The following is a 20,464-nucleotide window of genomic DNA, read 5'->3' on the forward strand; positions in this document are numbered from 1 at the left end:
ATATCAGGAAAGGTCATGCGGCCGCATAAGGGCTGTGCGGTTTGGAGAAATAGTCCTGGTCCCCACATACTAGAGCCATGTTTGTAGAAGCTCATGGTTGCCAGAATTCCATCTGGAGAAGGCGGGGAGACTGCACCTGCTCCATCTGGGCACCCCGGTGTTATCGGCTTGGTCTGGGGTCCAGAGCATTCTCTGGCATTGTGGTGCCCACTGGCCAGGATTCTTCATTCTCCACTTTATAACTTAAGTCTTGGAGGTAATTTCAATTCTAGTTATAAGTTGTTTAATAATTTAATGCTTATTTTTTCAACAGATGTAAATTATTAAAAAGAAAATGGCCCATCGGAACACTGCATTTCCTTCTCTTGTCACCAAGGAAAGGTATAATATATGGAAAATATGCATCTAAGGTACACTTTTCCTTTCCACCAATCCTATGGGAGTGGGTGGTTGTGAATAAAACTTAGACTCCTGTCAGCCTGGAATGGCTGCGTTTGAGGACAAGACTGGGTCTGTGGAGTCCTTTTTTCAGCCTCCAATTTATAGGTTACTGGGCACTGCTGAGGGACTGTGACTAAGATTTCAGTCATCCTACAGTTTGGTTGTAGTTTCCTATAGTGGTCTACACCAGCCTGAAGACTAAACCTCTTGAATCACAAGTTGCAAAAGTGGATGCCATGAGGCCCAGATTATTAACTCATGGAAGTTCCTCCTTTTTTGGCCTATGTGTATTTATTTTTGCTTGTGGGCCACTCCTGACAAGGTTTGGGGAACAGATGGAGTGAGTGCCAAGGATTGAATCCAGGTCAGCTGTGTACAAGACAAGTACTTCTGTACTATTGCTCTAAATCCCCTTTGGCCTCTGTTATTTAAAATACTCTTTGCATGCAATTAACCTGGGTTTGATCCCTGGCACCTTGTATGGTCCCCCTAACAGCCAGGAGTGATCCCTGAGTGCACAGCCAGGAGCCAGCCCTGAGCACTATGGTGAGTTCTCAACCACCTCTCTACCAGGAGTGATCCCTACGTACAGATGAGAAGTCCTGAGCACTGCCAGATGTGACCTCCAAACCTCAAGAAAACAAAGTTCAAGAATCTGCTTTGTGAGCTTGACTGCATCTTTAACAGTAGTACCCAGAGAAACAGATGCCCAGGCAGTGAGTTCCATGATCTCCATAAGTAAGAGACAGGCAAAAACGTTTCTCAATTAAAAGGAGCAATAACCCTATAAATTTCACAGAACCAAATGGGTGCAGACAATTGAGCTGCTGCTGGCTGCACTTAAGGCAAGCGCCTCAACGCTTGTACTATCTTTCGGGAGCAGAAAATTATTTTTGTTTTTATTGTGGGTTACACCCAGACGTACTCAGGGCTTACTCCTGGCTCTGTGCTCAACATGACCCTGGACGTTGATCAGGGGACCACAGGTACTACTGGAGATTCAAATGAGGGTTGGCAGAATGCGAGGCAAGTGCCTCAAGCCCTCTTTTGGGTAGAAATCTTGCATCTGACCCCACTTGTAGCCGGTAGGGGTAAATCACTTTTATTTCCTTTTTTGGAAAGTCTTGAGTTTGGCTTTCAGAGGCTGATTTCCCCCGATTAACTAACATCCGAGGTGCTGTGCTTTGCCTCCACAGAAGAGTTAGAACCATGCCCCGGCACAGCCAGTCCCTGAGCATGGCCCCGTACTCGTCCGTGAGTCTGGTGGAGCAGCTGGAGGACCGGATCCTCTGCCATGAGAAGACCACCGCTGCGCTGGTGGAGCATGCCTTCCGGATCAAAGATGACATTGTCAGCAGTTTGCAGAAGATGCAGAACAAAGGTGGAGGCGATCGCTTGGCCAGGCTCTTCCTGGAGGAGCACATCCGAAACATCACAGCTATCGTGAAGCAGCTCAATCGGGACATTGAGGTATATATAGTGTGCCCGGGCTTGTGGAAGGTGCCTCTCCTCAGTCTCGCTGTGTCTGCAGGTGGGCCTGGCCCCAGCCACCGTCCCCCGCAGTAACCGGATCAGATTGAAGCTGTTGTCTGGTCTGTGCCTACTGATCACCAAGGAAACAGCTGAGCAAATACCCCTAGTTAAATTTATTCCAGTGTTTGATAGCAGCTACTGTCAGTGTTATTTATGTTTTATCTAAATTTACCTTCCTGGTTATTAAATCACTTTGTTTTGTTTGGCTCTCAATGGAGAAAGAGAAGAATCAATCAGATCATTACCCTGCAAAACTCCTCACGTTGTTAAAGACAGCTATTAAATCAATTACTAGGTCAGCTTTTGCTGCTTCAGATGAAATGTTTCTAGGTCATAATAATTACATGCAATATAGTTTGTTACTTCTTAGAAGCCCTGTCTTATTGCTTAATTTTTCTCTGAGATGAGCTCAACAAAAAGCCAACGTTGTCTGTTTTTAGAATTTGTAAATGGCTATTTATTGAGCAATCACAGGGACCACATGATTTAGTTCTGAAAGCTTAAAGTTATTTAGGGCTTAGGCTTTCACAATTGAATGCTATCAGTATATTTTGTAGGAAAAATTTAAATATATGAATCACAGATATATGATTTGATTAAGAAAGAACTATATCAAGTCATGAAGACAGGTTTTAATTATGGTTCCTGAAATTAAGGCTCAGTTTTCTTCCAGTGTCAGATTTTTATTTTTATTTTAAAAATAGCTTTGTTGAGGTATAACTTTCATTTTATTATGCGTGTGTGTGCCTGTGTGTGTGTGTGTGTGTGTGTGTGTGTGTGTGTGTGTGTGTGGTTTGGGGCTAACCCTCCTCCCCCACCCGGTGATGCTCAGAGCCTACTCTGGTTCTGTACTCAGGGATCACTGGTAGGAGGACTTGGGGAACCATGTGGATGCCTGGGACTGAACTGGGGTTCATTGCATAGAAGGCAAGGTCCTAACTTCTGTACTATCTCTCTGGCGAGATATAATTTTAAAAACCTCTTTTAAAATTTTAGGCAGTGTAACTCATACTTTTACGTGATTTGTGATACTATTATGGACAGGTGTATGTACACACAGTGTTCCAGTACCACACCCAACAAACCATGGCACCCCCGCAAACCATGGCAGCCCTCATTTCCCCATGGTGGTAAGTTCAGTTCTGTAGACCAGTTCTCAGGTTCTGTCCCCTTTGGTCATTCACTGTTTCCTGACTGTGTGTCTTAACATCCCACATACGAGAGAGATCATTCAGCATCAGATCCACTGCCTCTCATCAGGATACTGTGCTGATCCATCCATAGAACTGCAGATCACATGACTTTTCTTCTAGGCCTCTTTTCTTCTTTATCTAGGCACTGACCCTGTATGAATACAGTTCAGGCCTCTCGAGTTAGTTTGTAGGTTCGTGCAGCTGAGCTTCAACAGTTGACTTGTAGAACATTCCCTCAACACCAGATTTGAATATGCCTTTTGCAGACATCCGGACCTCTGCTGAGCCCGGGGAAATCGCTCCTCTGCTCTCAGTGCCCAGGAGCTTGTCTGTTCTGGACACTTTGTATGAAAGGAATCTTCTTTGAACGCTGCATCTTTTACTTCTTTCACTTTGCAGGATCCTTTGAGGCTCAGCCACATTCTATCATAAATCAGTAATCCTTTGTTTTTTGGAGTCGTTTCCTGCCATATGGCTGTTCCTCATTCTGTTTATCATTACTTGGTGGGCATTTGGATTGTTCTCAGTTTTTAGATCTTGTGAATAAAGCTTCTTGAACACCTGTTTTTGTGAGAAAAATCTGTTTTCCTTTCTTTTGGGCCAATTACTAGGAGTGGAATTGCTGGATCTTGTAGGAACTTATGTTAGACTTTTTATATTATTAATTTATTTTGGGGGTCTCCCACGTGGTGTTCAGGAAGTCTAGGGGCCCCAACCTAGATTTCAGGGCATTCTTGGCCAACTGAGATCGTGCTTCAGTGCTGGGACTTGAGGGCGCAGTGCTGCTTTACCCCTGAAGTGTTGGGGAGGTCCGAGGTTACCTTGGTGGGGCCTCCAGGACTGCACTAGAGATACCTGGAGACCCTGGGGTGCTGGGACTCAAACCCAGGCGGTGCCAGGCATGTGCTCTAACCACTGGACTATATCTCAGCCCCCTAATTTTTAAGTATTTTATTGGGGGGTTTCCCCAGCTGTGTTGGAGGTCTACACCAGGCAGTGGTAGGCCCTCATGCAGTTTGAGGGGTTGAACCTGTGGCTCTGTGCATGTCCAGCATGTGCTCCGGCCCAGGGCATGGGGGCATCTCTCCAGGTCGTTTGCTCTCTTTAAAATCACATCAAATGACTGGTGAAGGCTGTGAGTTATTTGAATTGATGATCATTTTGTTACATATGAGTTTGTTCTATTATTTTCTCCATGTCTTGCTACTACACTAGGCTAGTTTTAATGCAAAAGCAAAGTAGAATAATGCGTTTTTTTCTTCTTCCCTTTTTGGGTTTTGGGCCACACCTGGCTGTTCTGGGTGTAATTCTGACTGTACACTCAGGGAACACTCCCGCAGGGCTTGTATGCCAGATATTGAGCCTGGGTCGGCCACATGCAAGGCAAGCTCCCTGTCTGCTGTACTACTGCTCTGGCCCTATAACATCCTTTTTTACACAATTCTCTTAAAGTGGTTCTGCCATTACATAGTTACATCAGGCCCATACTATGCTTCCAGTATCTCAACATTATCACCTACCCCTAGTATTATCTGCCCCTTAACCATCCCCTCCTCCTTCCCTTCACTGTTGTTTTTGTTTTGATGACCAGGGGTCACATACCTGTCTTATTTCAATGCTCACCGTGTTAGCTATAGTGTCCACACCACCTGGGTGTGGTGGGCTAGGACTTTGCTTTGGTCTCCACGGTCGTGAGCTGCAGAGTTCCTGGGATCTCACTCATCAGTTGTGGCAGCCCTGGGGATTGGCCTTTCTCATAACAGGCTTTCTGAGCTGAGGAGCTGTTCAGGAGCCACTGCTGCCCTGATCCCTGTTGATGGTGTTAAGGCTATTTCATGGCGGTTTCCAACGGCATTTCCCTAAAGATGATTATGTTGAGCGCCTTGTCCTATGCTTATTGGCCATTTGTGTACCTTTGTTGGTGAAATCTTTACAAGTTTTCTGCACATTTTATTTTTCACCTTTAAATTTTGGTAGTGGGCTGGAGCGATAGCACAGCGGGTAGGGCGTTTGCCTTGCATGCAGCCGACCTGGGTTCAATTCCTTCACCCCTCTCGGAGAGCCTGCCAAGCTATCAAGAGTATCCCACCCATACAGCAGAGCCTAGCAAGCTACTCGTGATGTATTTGATATGCCAAAAACAGTAACAAGTCTCACAATGGAGATGTTACTGGTGCCCGCTTAAGCAAATCGATGAGCAACAGGATGACAGTGATACAGTGAAATTTTGGTATTATAGAAATGAGGGCCAGGGGGGGCTGGAGCGATAGCACAGCGGGTAGGGCGTTTGCCTTGCACGCGGCCGACCCGGGTTCGAATCCCAGCATCCCATATGGTCCCCTGAGCACCGCCAGGAGTGATTCCTGAGTGTAGAACCAGGAGTAACCCCTGTGCATCGCCGGGTGTGACCCAAAAAGCAAAAAAAAAAAACAAACCAGAAATGAGGGCCAGGAGGAGTTACAGTTGGGAGCTTGCCACAGATGGGATGGGGGGGTGGGGAGGCAGTTAGGATAGAGAAAGAACCACTATGACAATGATAGTTGAAAATGATCAATCTGGGCAAGACCTGAGTGTTGAAAGTACCCATATTGAAATCATAATGCCCAAACAGAAATCGGGGGTGAGGGTGGAGAGAAAAAAGTGCCTGCCACAGAAGCAGGCTACGGGGTGGCAGGAGGGAAACTAGGGATATTGGTGGTGAGAAATATACTGGTGAAGAGACAAGTTTTAGGACATTGTATAACTGAAACCCACTCATGAACAACTTTGTGACTGTGTATCTTATTTATATATATATATTCAATAATAAATAAATAAATTTCGGTGTTGGTGGTGGGGAGAGGTTGAGCCATAGCCAGGGATACTCAGGGCTTACTCCTGGCTCTGTGCTCAAGGATCACTCACGGTGGGGCTTGGGGTCTGTATGTGATGCCAGGATCGAGCTGGTATCAGTCATACTCAAGGAAAGTGCCTTAACCCCTGTACTAATTCTCCAGCCTCTGCCTTTAAAGTTTAAGCTAATTTTTTTTTTTTTGGCATACCAAGCTGTGGTCAAGTGGCCCAGTGATACTCAGCCAGCCAGGCTATATACTTCATGCTGGGGTCTGAGGAGGTGGCCTTCCAGGGCTCAATATTGCTGGGGACCACCAGGGCCACCATTAGAGCTTGGGGTCACCAGAGCTACACCTGATGCTGCTCAGGACCTCTCCAGTGATAGTAGGGATCCATGCAGTGCCCAGATGAATCAGATGAATACCAAGCCCTGTGCTACCTCCCCAGACCTTAGAAAGAAATTTGGGGGCTGGGATTTGGTTCAGTGGTATAACATATGCTTTGTGTGCATAAGACCCTGGTTTGATCTCAGGTTTTATATATATATATATAAAATTTAATATATTAATTATATGTCAATAAATGTATATCAATGAATATATATCAATACAAATATTTAAAAACTTTTGTGTATATTTGGGTCACACCCAGCAATGGGGTTACTCCTGGCTGTGTACTCAGGATTACTCCTGGTGGTGTTCTGGGGAATCGTATGGGATGCTGGGGATCAAATCCTGGTCAGTTGAATGCAAATATAGAACCCTCCTGATTGTACTCTCCAGCCCAATATAAAAATATATTTTTTTAAAATTTTTTATTGAGTCACCATGTGGAAAGTTACAAAGTTTTCAGGTTTAAATCTCAGTTATACAATGCTCGAATACCCATCCCTTCACCAGTGCTCATATTCCACCACCAAGAATCCCAGTATAGCTCCACCCCGCCCCCCCACACCCCTAGCCCCCCAACGCCCCTAGCCCCCCCACCCTAAGCCCCCCCGCCTGTGTAACTAATAAATTTTACTTTACTTTCATTTTGATTGCATACAATATTTCAACAAATATAAAAATATTTTATTTTATTCCAGTAAAATATACCATTTAAATTATTTAAAACTTTTTCCAGGAGGCTGGAGCGATAGCACAGAAGGTAGGGTGTTTGCCTTGCATGCGGCTGACCCGGGTTCAAATCCCAGCATCCCATATGGCCCCCTGAGCACCGCCAGGAGTAATTTCTGAGTGCATGAGCCAGGAGTAACCCCTGTGCATCGATGGGTGTGACTAAAAAGCAAAAAAGCAAAACAAACAAACAAAAAACCCTACTTTATTCAGGGCAGGACAAAGGGCAGGGCACTTGCCTTGCACAAGGCCAATGGGGTTCAATCCTTGGCATCCCATTTGGTCCTCTGAGCACCACCAGGAGTAATTCATGAGTTCAGAACCAGGAGTAACCCCTGAGCATTGCTGGGAATGGCCCTCAAACAATAAATGAATGAATGAATAAATAGATAAATATGTTGCTCAGGGACATTAAGTACATTTATCAGTCTATCTGAAACCATCATTGTTGATTTCTTAGTCTTTGTAATTATCCCTAACATAAGTCTGTTCCCCCGGACTGGAACGATAGCACAGTGGGTAGGGCGTTTGCCTTGCACATGGCTGACCCAGGTTCGACTCCACCGTCCCTCTCAGAGAGCCCAGCAAGCTACTGAGTATCCTGCCCGTACAGCAGAGCCTGGCAAGCTACCCATGGCATATATGCCAAAAATCTATATGCCAAAAACAGTAACAACAAGCCTCACAATGGAGATGTTACTGGTGCCCGCTCAAGCAAATCGATGAATAATGAGACAACAGTGCTACAGTGCTATAAGTCTGTTCCCACTAAACAATACTTTCCTGCTCATACACTCTTTAATTCCTGATAACTTCTTTTCTACTTTTAATTTCTATGGATTTGCCTATTTTAGATTTGTCATCTAAGTGGGATCACTTATATATTTGTCCTTTTGTGTCATACTTCCAAGATTTCTGTTTTTGGTTAATGTGCTAGAAGCTCTTTTTAACTTTTTAAATTTCATTAATTTTTTTTATGTTGAGGTTTAAAACTTTTTGTAAAATAGAATGGCATATAAAATAAAATGGTATCTTAAATTATGATAAGAATAATATTTTTAAAGGAGAATATACTAAATTTTCACCATTGAAAAGCAGGTAATATCTAACTACCTACTATGTTTTCCCCCAGAGAAATAAAACAGAACCCAGAGACTTATATAAATCTATATAAAACATCTGGGATACAATCCAAAATTATTCAACAAAAGAAGAATTAGGACAAGACCCTTTCTCAAAAGAAAATCATTATAGACTAATCCTAATTTGAGCTAAATGTTGAATTGAGTGACATAATAAAAAAAAGATCTTATAAGTATATTCAATGGAAAATATACTAATAATAAATGAATATATAACATATGAAATAGCAGCAGAGAAATAAAATCTGTTTTATAAGAACCAAGGGGCTGGCAAGATCATGCAGAGGTTAAGGTACTTGGCTTGCTCCTTGCTGACCTGGTTTGGACCCTCAGCGAGGGTCCCCTGTACCCTACCAGGAGTGATCACTGAACACAGAGCTCTGGACACAGCTTGGTGTGGCCCCAAAACCAAATAATAATTTTTAAAAAATAGGAAGAAAGAGATAAATCAAAGGCTAAGGCACTTGCCTTCCATGCTGATCCCAGCTGATTCCACCTGATCCCAGCTCATCTCTTGCACTACACGATCATCTCAGTACAAATGGGAGCGACGACTGAGCAGAACTGGGGTAGCCCCCAAGTAACAACCAAAAGAACCGAGTATACATTTTATAACTGAAAAATATAATATCCGAGGATAAAAATTTTGTTAATTCAACAGCATGGGGGCTGGAGCAATAGCACAGTGGGTAGGGCATTTGCCTTGCATGCGGCTGACCTGGGTTCGATTCCCAGCATCCCATATGGTCCCCTGAGCACTGCCAGAAGTAATTCCTGAGTGCAGAGCTAGGAGTAATCCCTGTGCATCGCCAGGTGTGACCCAAAAAGAAAAAAAAAAATTCAACAGCATATAGGTAGAAAGGAAACTGTAAAGTGTAAACTCTGTAAACTTGAATCAATGAAGTTGAAAATAATCATCAGTCACTGTCACTGTCATCCTGTTGCTCATCGATTCGTTCGAGCGGGCACCAGTAACATTTCTCATTGTGAGACTTAATGTTACTGTGTTTGGCCTATCGAATACGCCACGGGTAGCTTGCCAGGCTCTGCCGTGTGGGCGCGATACTCTCGGTAGCTTGCGGGGGTCTCTCCGAGAGGGGCGGAGGAATCGAACACTGGTTGGCCACATGCAAGGCAAACGCCCTACCCGCTGTGCTATCGCTCCAGCCCAATTATCAGTAATCCTTTTTTTTTTTTTTTTGCTTTTTGGGTCACACCCGGTGATGCACAGGGGTTACTCCTGGCTCATGTACTCAGGAATTATTCCTGGCAGTGCTCAGGGGACCATATGGGATGCTGAGAATCGAACCTGGGTCAGCCACATGCAAGGCAAACATCCTACCCGCTGTGCTATCGATCGCTCCAGCCCCAATCAGTAATCTTGAAAATGTCTGTTCTCCTGTTTCACATTTTGTGTATTTTAGGTATCTTGCTACTTCAAATTAGGGGTTCTTTTCCTTTTATAGAATTCCCTAAAATATTTCCTGGAATGCTAGTTTAGTTGGTAATTAATTCTGTGTGTGTGTGTGTGTGTGTGTGTGTGTGTGTGTGTGTGTGTGTGTGGTTGGCCCACACCTTGCAGTGCTCAGAGACTGTTTCTGGCTCTTGGCTCAGGAATGACCCTTGGTTACTTGGACCACACTGGTGCCAAGGTGGGGAGGGCGTGGAGGGGAGTTGAATCAGGGTCAACTGGGTGCAAGGCAAGCACCTTAACCCTGGTTCTATCTTTATAGCCTGGAAATTTCTCCTTTCTGTAGTTTGTCTTCCTGCTCTTTATTCCTCCTTCACATCTAAGTGATAATCAAACTGGGTGGAGTCCTTTTCCTTCAGCACTTTGCGTACATCTTACCACTCCCTTCTGGCCAATAGATTTTCTGGGGAGAAATATGCTGCTCGTTTTAAGGTAGCTTCTTTCTATAGGACCCTGCTTTTTCTGTTGCTGCTTTTAGGAACTGCTCTTTCTCTCTACCCACCTCCCCCCAGTATAATTATAATGTGTTTCAGTATATTTTTCTCTGGATTTAGCTTGTTTGGGACTATTTGAGCTTCCTGGATCTGCCAATATAACTCCTTTCTCAGCTTAGGGAATATATTAACTATTATTCCTGCAAATAATAATAGTTCCCTTTAAAAGGGGGCATTACCGGCACATCCTCGGCCCAGATAAGATCTGGAGCTGCCGCGCATGAAATGAACCCTCTGTTCCTATAGACTATGGTCCGAGAGGTCTTCTAACCCATTTTGGCACCCAGAGCAGCTTCTTACAGACATGCATCTAGACTGTGAACTGAGCTAAAATATCAGAAATCCAAAATGAAGAGCTCATAGAGTTTTCATTCTCAGCAAAGAAAAGAAATTATTAAATGATGTCTTTTCAGCAGGCCTGATTGTTGAGGGGAAATTCCAAACAATAATAGTGAGTTCTCTATTGAAATATTGAATGTATTCAAAATATAGAAAATAAAGTGAAGATCATTAACTACTTAGGTGGGGGGAGGGTGAGAGGGGGTATATTGGGGTTCTTGGTGGTGGAGCATGTGCACTGGTGAAGGGATGGGGGTTTAATCATCCTATGACTGAGACTTAAACCTGAAAGCTTTGTATTTTTTTTCATGGTGATTCAATAAAATAAAAACTTTTTAAAAAGTTACATTAAAAAAAAAGGTTCCCTTTCTCTTCTCCTTTTAGAACCTCCTTTTATGTGATAACATATGCAACTCATGTTATCATCATTATTTTTAATTCTTTTTGCTAATTTTTTTATAATTTATTTATTTTTAATTAGTGAATCAATGTGAGGGTACAGTTACAGATTTATACATTTTTGTGCGCATGTTTCCCCCATACAAAGTTCGAGAACCCATCCCTTCACCAGTGCCCATTCTTTACCACCAGTAAACCCAACATCCCTCCCACCCTCCCCAGTCCCGTCTCCCCCCACCCCACACTGCCACTATGGCAGGGTATTCCCTTTTGTTCTCTCTCTCTGATTAGGTGTTGTGGTTTGCAATAAAGGTGTTGCGTGACCATTGTGTTCAGTCTCTAGTCTACATTAGGCATGCATCACCCTTCCCCCGCATGACCTCCGACCACATTTTACTTGGTGTTCCCTTCTCTGAGTTGCCCAGAATGAGAGACCAGCCTCCATCGCTAATATTTTTAGATGGCTCTCACTACTTTATCTCTTAGCTTGCTGATTTGATGTTTGATTTATTTCATTCTGCTGTTGAGCTCCTCTATTATTATCAAATTTTACAGAGCTGTTACTGTTTTCTTTGTCTATAATTTTTGTTTGGATTTTTCTTAGACTGTCAACCTCAGTGCAGTGAGTGTCCTTAGGATGGTTGCTTTGAATTCCTAACTCTGCTGTATCCGTTTTTTTCCAGTTTATTGTTTGCTCCTCTGTTGTGCTCCACTGAGGTCTTCATCTCCTCATTACATTTAGTGCTCCCTGCAGAGCGGGAAAGCAGCTGAGGAACTGTGGTAGGGTGGGTTTAAGTGGAGGTGGGGGTCTCCATTCCAGCAGTGACAGAGCATACACTGGCTGGCAGAGGGTGGTACGTGGCTGGTCATAGCACTGTAGGCAGATGCCCCTTTGCTCACTGGCTATACTTTGGGAGTTCTGCAGGGCGCTTTCTGTCTGCTGTGGGTGTGCCGTCTGCTTGGGGACTGGCTGGGTCTAGGCATGTTTGTCTGCCAGCAGAAAACAGTCTCGATAACTGTCTCTCAGGCCCCCACTCACTCAGCTATTTGCGAGCAGTGGTTGGAGCAACTTGAGGGATTTGTTCCCAGGCTTTCTCCCAAAGCCTGCCACTTTGGAGAGTGAGAGATCCAACATGGTGCCACGTGCTGTGCCAGCAAGCTTAGGAGAGTGGCACCTGTCAGCAACTCTCACCCCTGTTTTTCCCCTTTAGCTTCTTGTGTCTTATTCTAGTTATGTAACTATAGGACTGAACGCCTGATAATTGGTACATTCCCTACCTTACTTCCCAGGGCAAAGTCCCATGTCTTAGAAATATTTTCTTCATTTCAGCTTGATGCCCTCTGAGAGGGCTGGAGCGATAGCACAGCAGTTGGGCTTTCACCTTTCATGCGGCCAACCCATGTTCGATTCCTCCGCCCCTCTCGGCGAGCCTGGCAAGCTACCCGTGCATATTGGATATGCCAAAAACAGTAACAATAAGTCTCTCAATGAAAGACATTACTGGTGCCCGCTCGAACAAATCGATGAGCAGTGGGATGACAGTGACAGACCTCTGAGTGTGTGGTGGTGGTGGCGGTGGTGGGCGGGGGAAGGGGGGCAAGGGGGGACTTCTTTTCCTAACTCCAATTTGGGTGCTGTCCTTTGTCTCTTGCTCCAATTTGGGTGCTGTCCTTTGTCTCTTGCTCCAGAAACTTTTGTTCCTCAAGAGGCATCCAAGTTTTGATCTACATTTTCTGAGATCACAAGATGAGGGCAAATACACATTCTCTCTCCTTGCCTGTCTTCATCATGCCATATGCAAGAACAGCCCATTTTTCAATTGCATTATTATTGCATTGAAAAATTTTGTTATATAGTGCACCAAAAAATATATTATCATATATCACTGTATCACTGTCATCACGTAGCTCATTGATTTGCTCGAGTGGGCACCAGTAATGTCTCCATTGTGAGACTTGTTGTTACTGTTTTTGGCATATTGAATATGCCACAGGTAGCTTGCCAGGCTCTACCATGCGGGCAGGATACTCTCGGTAGTTTGCCGGGCTCTCCGAGAGGGGTGGAGGAATGGAATCCAGGTCGGTCTCATGCAAGACAAACGCCCTACCGGCTGTGCTGTTGCTCCAGCCCACTTATCATATAAGTGATGTTATTTTACTATTTTGTCTTTTTGTCTTCATTCTTTTAATTTTCTAGTTTTGTTTTTTGAAAGCAAAAATTTAAAACATTATACTTAAATCCAATTTATAGGTTTTTTTCCAAATTCATGGTTTATACTCTTCATGTCTTATTTTAAGAATTTGATCCAAAACCTAAGGTCACAAAGACTTTCTCTTATAGTTTCTTCAAAAGCTTTAATTTTGGTTCTTATTTTTAGATCTATAATCCTTTTTAATTAATTCTTTTGTATTTGTGGTTTTGGGACATACCCAGTGGTGATCAGGACTTACTTCTGGCTCTGCACTAGGGATCATTCCTGGCTGGTCAGGGGACCATGTGGGATGCTGGGGATCAAACTTGCATCAGCCATATGCAAGGCAAGCACCCTTCTTACTGTACTATCTCTCTGGCTTCAATTTTTATATAAACAATAAGGTAACTTTCTAAGTTGTTATTGTTTTTCCATCTGGTCATCCAGGGAAAATCATTCATTTTCCAATTTGTCTTTTTGTCAAAAATCAATTACCATAAAATAGAAGAGTTTATTCCTGGAACCCATTGATTGAACTGATAAGCCACGTCCCTGAATCTTTGGCTTTGTATGGGGTTTTCTATTCCAATACCACATTGTCTTAATTTCTAGCTATTGAATACATTTTGAAATTGGATAGTGTAAATATTCTGACTTTGTTCTTTTTTTCCAAACTGACTATTTTATTTTTCCAAACTGACACACACACATACATACACATAAATGTATATACATATACATATGAACATATTTTACATATATGTATGTATACACACATGCACATATGTATGGACCAGCTTGACAGTTTCTATACAAAAGTCTACCTAGAGGGGGCTGGAGTGATAGCACAGCGGGTAGAGCGTTTGCCTTGCATGCCGCCAACCCAGGTTCGATTCCCAGCATCCCATATGGTCCCCCAGCACCGCCAGGAGCAATTCCCGAGTGTAGAGCCAGGAGTAACTCCTGTGCATTTCTGGGTTTGACCTGAAAAGCAAAAAAAAAAAAAAAAAAAAAAAAAAGTCTGCCTAGAATTTGACAGATTACTTTGCATAGAGAGCCCGGCAAGCTACCGAGAGTATCCTGCCCACACAGCAGAGCCTGGCAAGCTACCCATGGCGTATTGGATATGCCAAAAACAGTAACAATAAGTCTCACATTGTGAGACGTTACTGGTGCCTGCTTGAACAATTCGATGAGCAACGGGATGACACTGACAGTGACTTTGCATAGATCAATTTAGGGAGAAATTTTTGAATCTTTAATAATCTCAAAGAATATACTTGTTTTATTAAAAAACAACAGTTTTTCTGTTTCTGTTGTTTGTCTTTCTCTATTCCATTTAAAAATTCTATGTTTTATTTTCTATGTTTGCTTTTCTTTTTTCTTTTTTTCACACATGGTGGTGTCAGGGTCTGCTTCTGCTCCAGTGCTTAGGGGTCCTCCTGCCAGTGCTGGGGAGACCAGGAGCGGTTGGGGATGGCAGCTTGGTGGCCTGGACAGTGCAGGGCCTGAGAAACACCAAATCCTCAGCCCCCAAACTACTAACATGGGAGGCCAAGTATTATCGATGTGGCCCCTGAGCCCCCTGAACACAGCTTGGGAGATCCTGTCCCAAATATGTGGGTGAAAGCATCAAAAATACTGCTTCTGTATTAGAATAAGACTCGACTCTCAGCAACCCTGTTCTTGTTTCTGTCGTAAACATCATTCAGGATCTGAGGTTCTTCTGACTTGACTTTAATTGCTATCTACCTAGATGAAAGGTTTCCCCATTTTTCTCACAAAACTTAATTTTTCTTTTATAATTTAAATTCTTTTTAGTCTCTAGAATCTTTTGTGTCCTGGATTCTGTGGGCCCTTCTGTGTATCATCTGCCAAGTGGAATCACAGTTCTGACTCCCAGTGTTCACAGTTCTACAGTGTGAATTTTAGTCCTGCCGCTGGGAGATGTAATTGTCCTCACTGAAATTATTTTTCAAATGTATTACTAATTTTTTAGTTAACTATAAATAATTAACTTTGGAAGTGTTAAGCAAGATAATGTAAGTACGTATAGTACCTGGTACCTAGTAAGAACTCAAAAAAGCTTTGTAGTAATGCATTGTTTTAGTGGAATGATAGGTATAACGGTTCTTGTTATTTTACCTATCTACAAGGCAGCCTCAACACTGGGATTTGTTTGCCAAAGATGAAACCTGAGTTAATGTCATCTTGGATTCTCTTTTATAAAACTCATCTGTAGTACTAATTAATCCCCCAAATGCCATGCAATAAACTTAATCAGCCCTAAATCACACTAGTTAGCAATAAAATAAATCAGCTCTCCAAACTTGGTGTTCCTTAAAAGTGGCTGACCTCACAGGTACAGGGCATGAGAAAAGTATACTCGGTCTCAGAAAAACATTTGATTTTTGCACTGCGATAGAGTCTTTGGGTATTATTGTATTCTCTACTGCCAATATGAAACATACATCAGTGTCAGTACTTTCTGGATCTGTCCTGCAAATTTCCCCGTTATTCTGCTATTTTGTTCTTCTCCCTTTCAGCACAGGAACATGTTGTCATCCATGGGGACAGGATAGACCATGTGTCTTCTGGCTAAGGCAAGCTGAGATGAGCATATTTGAAATCCAGTTTGGGCGCCTGAGGGTGCAGGCAGGGGCCAGGGCAGGTGTGGTGTTCTCTTTGGAAATCACGCTGGGATGCTGTGTGGAGTTTGCACCAGGGTGCCTTTCCTGCTCTAAGGCTGAGGGCAGCTCTGCTTTGGTTCTAGGGCAATGTTCATGGCTCTTGTGCTTTGCTATGAAGCATCTGAAGCGGCAGCTTTAAAATCTAGATTAGTTGAGCTAAAGAGATAGTACAGAGGTGAAGGCACTTGCCTTGCACGCAGCTGATCCTGGTCCAACCCATAGCACCAAGTATGTTCCCCTCAGCACCATCAGGAGCACTCCCTGTGCATAGAGCCAGGAGTAAGCCCTGAACAATGCAAGGCATAGCTCCCTAACCAAAGCCAAAACCAAGCCAAAGCAGAGTGGCTTTCCATAACTCTCCGTTTCCCACCTAGAATATCTCTGGCATGGGATCAAGGTTGTTGGGCTCTACAGAGTGAGTACAAGTCCCAGGAAAAGTGGCTCAGCTGAGAGTGGAGAAGACATCGGAAAGAAAGAGACCCTATTTCCTGTCTTTAAATCTGTTCATTCCCTGACACTTATTTACTTATGTCAGATCTTTTTTGTTTATTTTTGTTTTGGAGCTACACCTGGTGATGCTCAGGGGTTGCTTCTGGCTCTGCATTCAGGAGTCACTTCTGGCAGTGCTCAGGGCACTACATGGACTGCTGGGGATGGAACCAAGGTCAACAGCATGCAAGGCAAGTGCCCAACTCCCTGTACTATCACACTGGCCCTATTTCAATTCTTTCATGGCTACTGTTCCCACAGGTAATAAAATTTTCTGATAATTCTAATGCATGACTCATTGTCTGATAATTCTAACTTACGCTTTATGGAGGTCACAGGGAACCACAATGTCACCAGTTTTCTTTGTTCTTTAAGATTCTCACAGCCCCTTTTTCGTGGCAGGAATTCACTCAGAATTATGCCCTCATTGGAGCACCTTTGTCCTCAAGCTTCTAGGACTTCTGCTCTGGATCTCAGCGGTTGTGTAAGAGAAAGGGTGAGGCTGTCTGTTATGAAGTGGATGTGACCCGTCTCTCTTGTTTTCTGATGAAGGCATCCATTCCAATTTCTCTGGTCATAGAAATGAGACTTTTTTTTTTAGACTTGGAGTTAACCTTTATTCAGCTGTATGTGAGGTGACTTGTAGTCAGGATTGCCATGTTGGATTAAACAGGCCTGTAACTCAGACCCTGGCCTCAAGACTCCTACTCTGTGGAATTGGGAACCTGAGCAAAATATAAGGGCTGGCAATGGCTGGTCCAGCCCCGCTGCCTGCAGCTGCCTGCTCCGGGACTGTTGTGTCTCTTTCTCAGAAGGGAGCCAGGGGCTGCTCACCATGAAGCCCTATTCCTTATAGCTTTTCTTCTATTGTATTTTTTTGCACCATACCGGTGGTGCCTAGGTCAGCTGTGTGCAAGGCACACATCTTACCCACTATACTATCGCTCTGTCCACCACACGGGGCTTTTAAATCAATTTCATTCCTCCTCATCCTCAACTAAGGTGGGCAAAATCAGGCTCCATGACCTGTCACCAAAGAACTTGAGTAACCTCAGAGGTTTAAGGCTAGATAGTTTAAGAGATGCCAGAGAGGATTTATTTGTTTTTGGAAGGTGATGTCTATATATAGAACAATCTTTCCAGTTTTATGTTTGAGTGCAAAACCAATTTTATTCCAGTGGCTGAATAACTTGGCAACCCCCAGTTGTGACTTATAAAATCCTGGAGCCTTTGAACATTTCAGTGATGGAACTGTTCAAGTTTCAGTATCTCAATGTCAGGAAGGGCGAGTTGCTGCCGGAGGTAGATAGATAGCACCCGATCTGGAGGGAGGCTCACCAGTGAGAATTGATTAGGAATAAAGAATGAGCCATGTGTCCCCCAGGCCCTCAGCCCATGGCATTGAAGCTCATCATGTGGAGAACATCCTGCCCGTTCCCTTCCTTCCTCCCTGTGCCCTCTGGGCTCTCAGTTGGGTTCCCTTGGCTTGTGTGGGTGGTGGATAAACCAAAGATCACAGTCGATCTATTCTGGTAGTCCTGATCTCAGGAAAAAGCAAAGTGTAGCTCTACCTTTAATAAATCCCGGACTTACTTTTCCCTGTCCACGTAAGAGGCAATAATGATACAGTTCCCATGTGCTAATCCCCTAACTGGAGCTAATTCTAAGACACTTTCCAACTCAGTGGAGCACTCCCAGCATTTTGATCTCCTTCACTATTGGGAGCCCTGTCCCCCGCCCTTGCCCTGCCACTCTGCTTCCCTCAGTGCACCCTGCATCTGACTCTGTTGCCCCAGAAGTCACTGGAAAGAAATGATACTGTGCCTTTCCAAGTCTGTTGCCACTGGTAGGTTGTGAGCACTTCAAAAACGAAGGCCCAAGTCCTGCTTGTCCTTGCATTGTCTGACACAGCATCTGTAGGAGAAAAGAGCCAGTTCTGTTACTGATTGTTCCCCTCAGAGGAAGCCAGTTGTAGGTCTGCTCCTGGCAAAAGTGCTTGGAGATACCCATGGCGGTCTCTGCAGTGTCCTTTCCAGAGGGGACTTGTGAGGCCCCAGGAGGCGAAAGGCCAGCAAGGGGCAGTGCTGAGACTAAACCCAGACTGTTAAAAATATGCTGCTTGGGGCAATCCTCGGCACCGCAAAAGGTCCCCAAGCCCCATCAGGAGTGATCCCTGAGCACAGAGCCAGGAGTAAGCCCTGAGCACCACCAGGTGTGGGCCAAAACCCACACCCCACCCATTGTACTATCTCTCTGGCCCCCAAAACCAAATAAACAAACAAATAAGCTCCTTTCATGGTTCTGCTTTGCCTCTTAGAAATGTTTCTAGAATGTGCTCTAAGTAACCGACTCAAATGCGACCAGCAATTCTGTTCTCTGCTTTCATGTGCTCAGAAGAATTTCTTCAGGACATGATTCTAGTTTTAGTTCTTTCTTATTATTACATTTGTTTGGGGGGCCACATCTGGTGGTTTACTCCTGGCTCTGCGCTCAGGGATCACTCCTGCTGACTTGGGGGACCATATGGGATACTGGGGTGATCTGCCGTGTGTGAGGAAACGCCTCACCCGCTGCACGAGCACTCTGTCCCCTCTAGTTTAGCTCTCACTGAGCTGTGGCCGGCATTCCCGTGGGTGATTTCATTGACCTATTTAGATAATCAGAGTTATTAGCAGACATTCCTAATCAGCAAGACTCTTGCTAATTTAGGCTTTTGCTAATTGTTTTCTTTACTGTTCTCCTTCCCTCCCTCCTTCCCTCCCTTCTTCCCTCCCTCCTTCCCTCCTTCCTTGCTCCTTTCCCTTTCACTTTCCTTCTCTTCCCCTCCCTTGCTTCCTTCCCCACTCCTCCCTTCAGTCCTTCCATCCCTCAGTGTGAAGAGGTTGTGTTTGGGGTCTGTGTAGTACCAGGGACTGAACCAGCCCTCCAGCATGCAAGGCAGGCTCACCAGCCCTCTGTGTTGTCTCCCAGCCCAATTTTTCATTAATGTGTGTTTCTTGAAGATGACTTTTTAAAAAAGCACTTTACAACAAGTTTTAAAGTAATTTTAACTCTGCTGTTTTTCCATCTGAGACACATTTTATGTAATAATTATTCTCGCCTTAACCATACGGCTTCTTTTCTATTTACATATATTTTTGGATTGTGCAGTTCCGCAAATGAAAAGATGGTTCCTGTTGTAGAGAGACAAAACTTAGTAAAATCTAATTCTGGGGGAAAATTTTTACTTTGCATATGTAAGCATTTACTTTTTTGGTAACTGGTAATAACTACATATATGTATATAGCCTATAAAGAGAGCAAAAGGCAGTTTTAGCATTCTATAAACTTCAATAAGAAACACATTCATATGGTTTTATAGATATTATAAGTCTAAACTTGTCTATGCAGACAACCAAAATTAGGATGAATGATGAGACATTCAAACTGCTACATTGTAGCCAAATGTTAAAATGAAATCACTGATGCAAATTTAAAAAGTTATAACAGATTTTAAAACTAATAATAGGTAATATAACACTAAGAGTGTGAGTTTATGCAAAGGGAATGTTGCATATTTAACTTAAAGCAAAGAGGTGTGAATATATGTGAATTGTGATACAAAACTGATTTGGTTTGGTTTAGCTTTTGCTCCAGGGATCAAACCCAGGGTCTGATATGAGCAAATCATTGTGCTCTATCTCCTTCCCTGCTCTATACATTCTTAGAAAATTTTTTCTGGAAATTTTGTGGGTTTTAAGTTATTTTTACTATGGGTTTATATTCATTTTTCAGTGTAAATTTTACTTGTTCTGTAAAAGCTATAAGTCTTACTTCGGCCTTCTCCTGGTAGAGCTAGCCAATCTGAGATATATTTATACTAAAATATTACTACATTTGCTTTTGGCTCAGGAAAAAAAGGGAAAATAATTATCAGACTGCTATCCTAGATGAACATCAAGAGCTGGAGATAGTTTCAGTATGTGCTACAGAATAGCACACAGTAGGAGCTCAGTAAATGTGTCATAATCAAAGGCTCAGGCATACTTGATTCTTCCCAAACTTTGAATCATTGCTCATTTTCTGTAAGTAGGTTGTAGTGTCAAAACCCAATACCCTTGTGTGCTGGTATGTAGTAGGTGATTGATAAAT

At 43.5% G+C, this 20,464-nt stretch overlaps 1 protein-coding gene across 4 annotated transcripts in view; it reads left to right on the forward strand.

Moving 5' to 3' along the window:
- Window positions 1-20,464, forward strand: part of FAM81A (family with sequence similarity 81 member A) — a 95,467-nt gene that overhangs the window by 22,456 nt on the left and 52,547 nt on the right. For all 4 annotated transcript variants that reach the window (XM_055118049.1, XM_055118045.1, XM_055118047.1 and 1 more), the window contains exons 2-3: window positions 314-410; window positions 1,638-1,911. In XM_055118049.1, coding sequence (XP_054974024.1) covers window positions 391-410; window positions 1,638-1,911 — 294 coding nt within the window. In that variant the 5' untranslated portion in view covers window positions 314-390. The remainder of the gene's footprint in view (window positions 1-313; window positions 411-1,637; window positions 1,912-20,464) is intronic.

Source organism: Sorex araneus, chromosome 10, assembly GCF_027595985.1.
Source record: "Sorex araneus isolate mSorAra2 chromosome 10, mSorAra2.pri, whole genome shotgun sequence".
NCBI classification, from domain to species: Eukaryota; Metazoa; Chordata; class Mammalia; order Eulipotyphla; family Soricidae; genus Sorex; species Sorex araneus.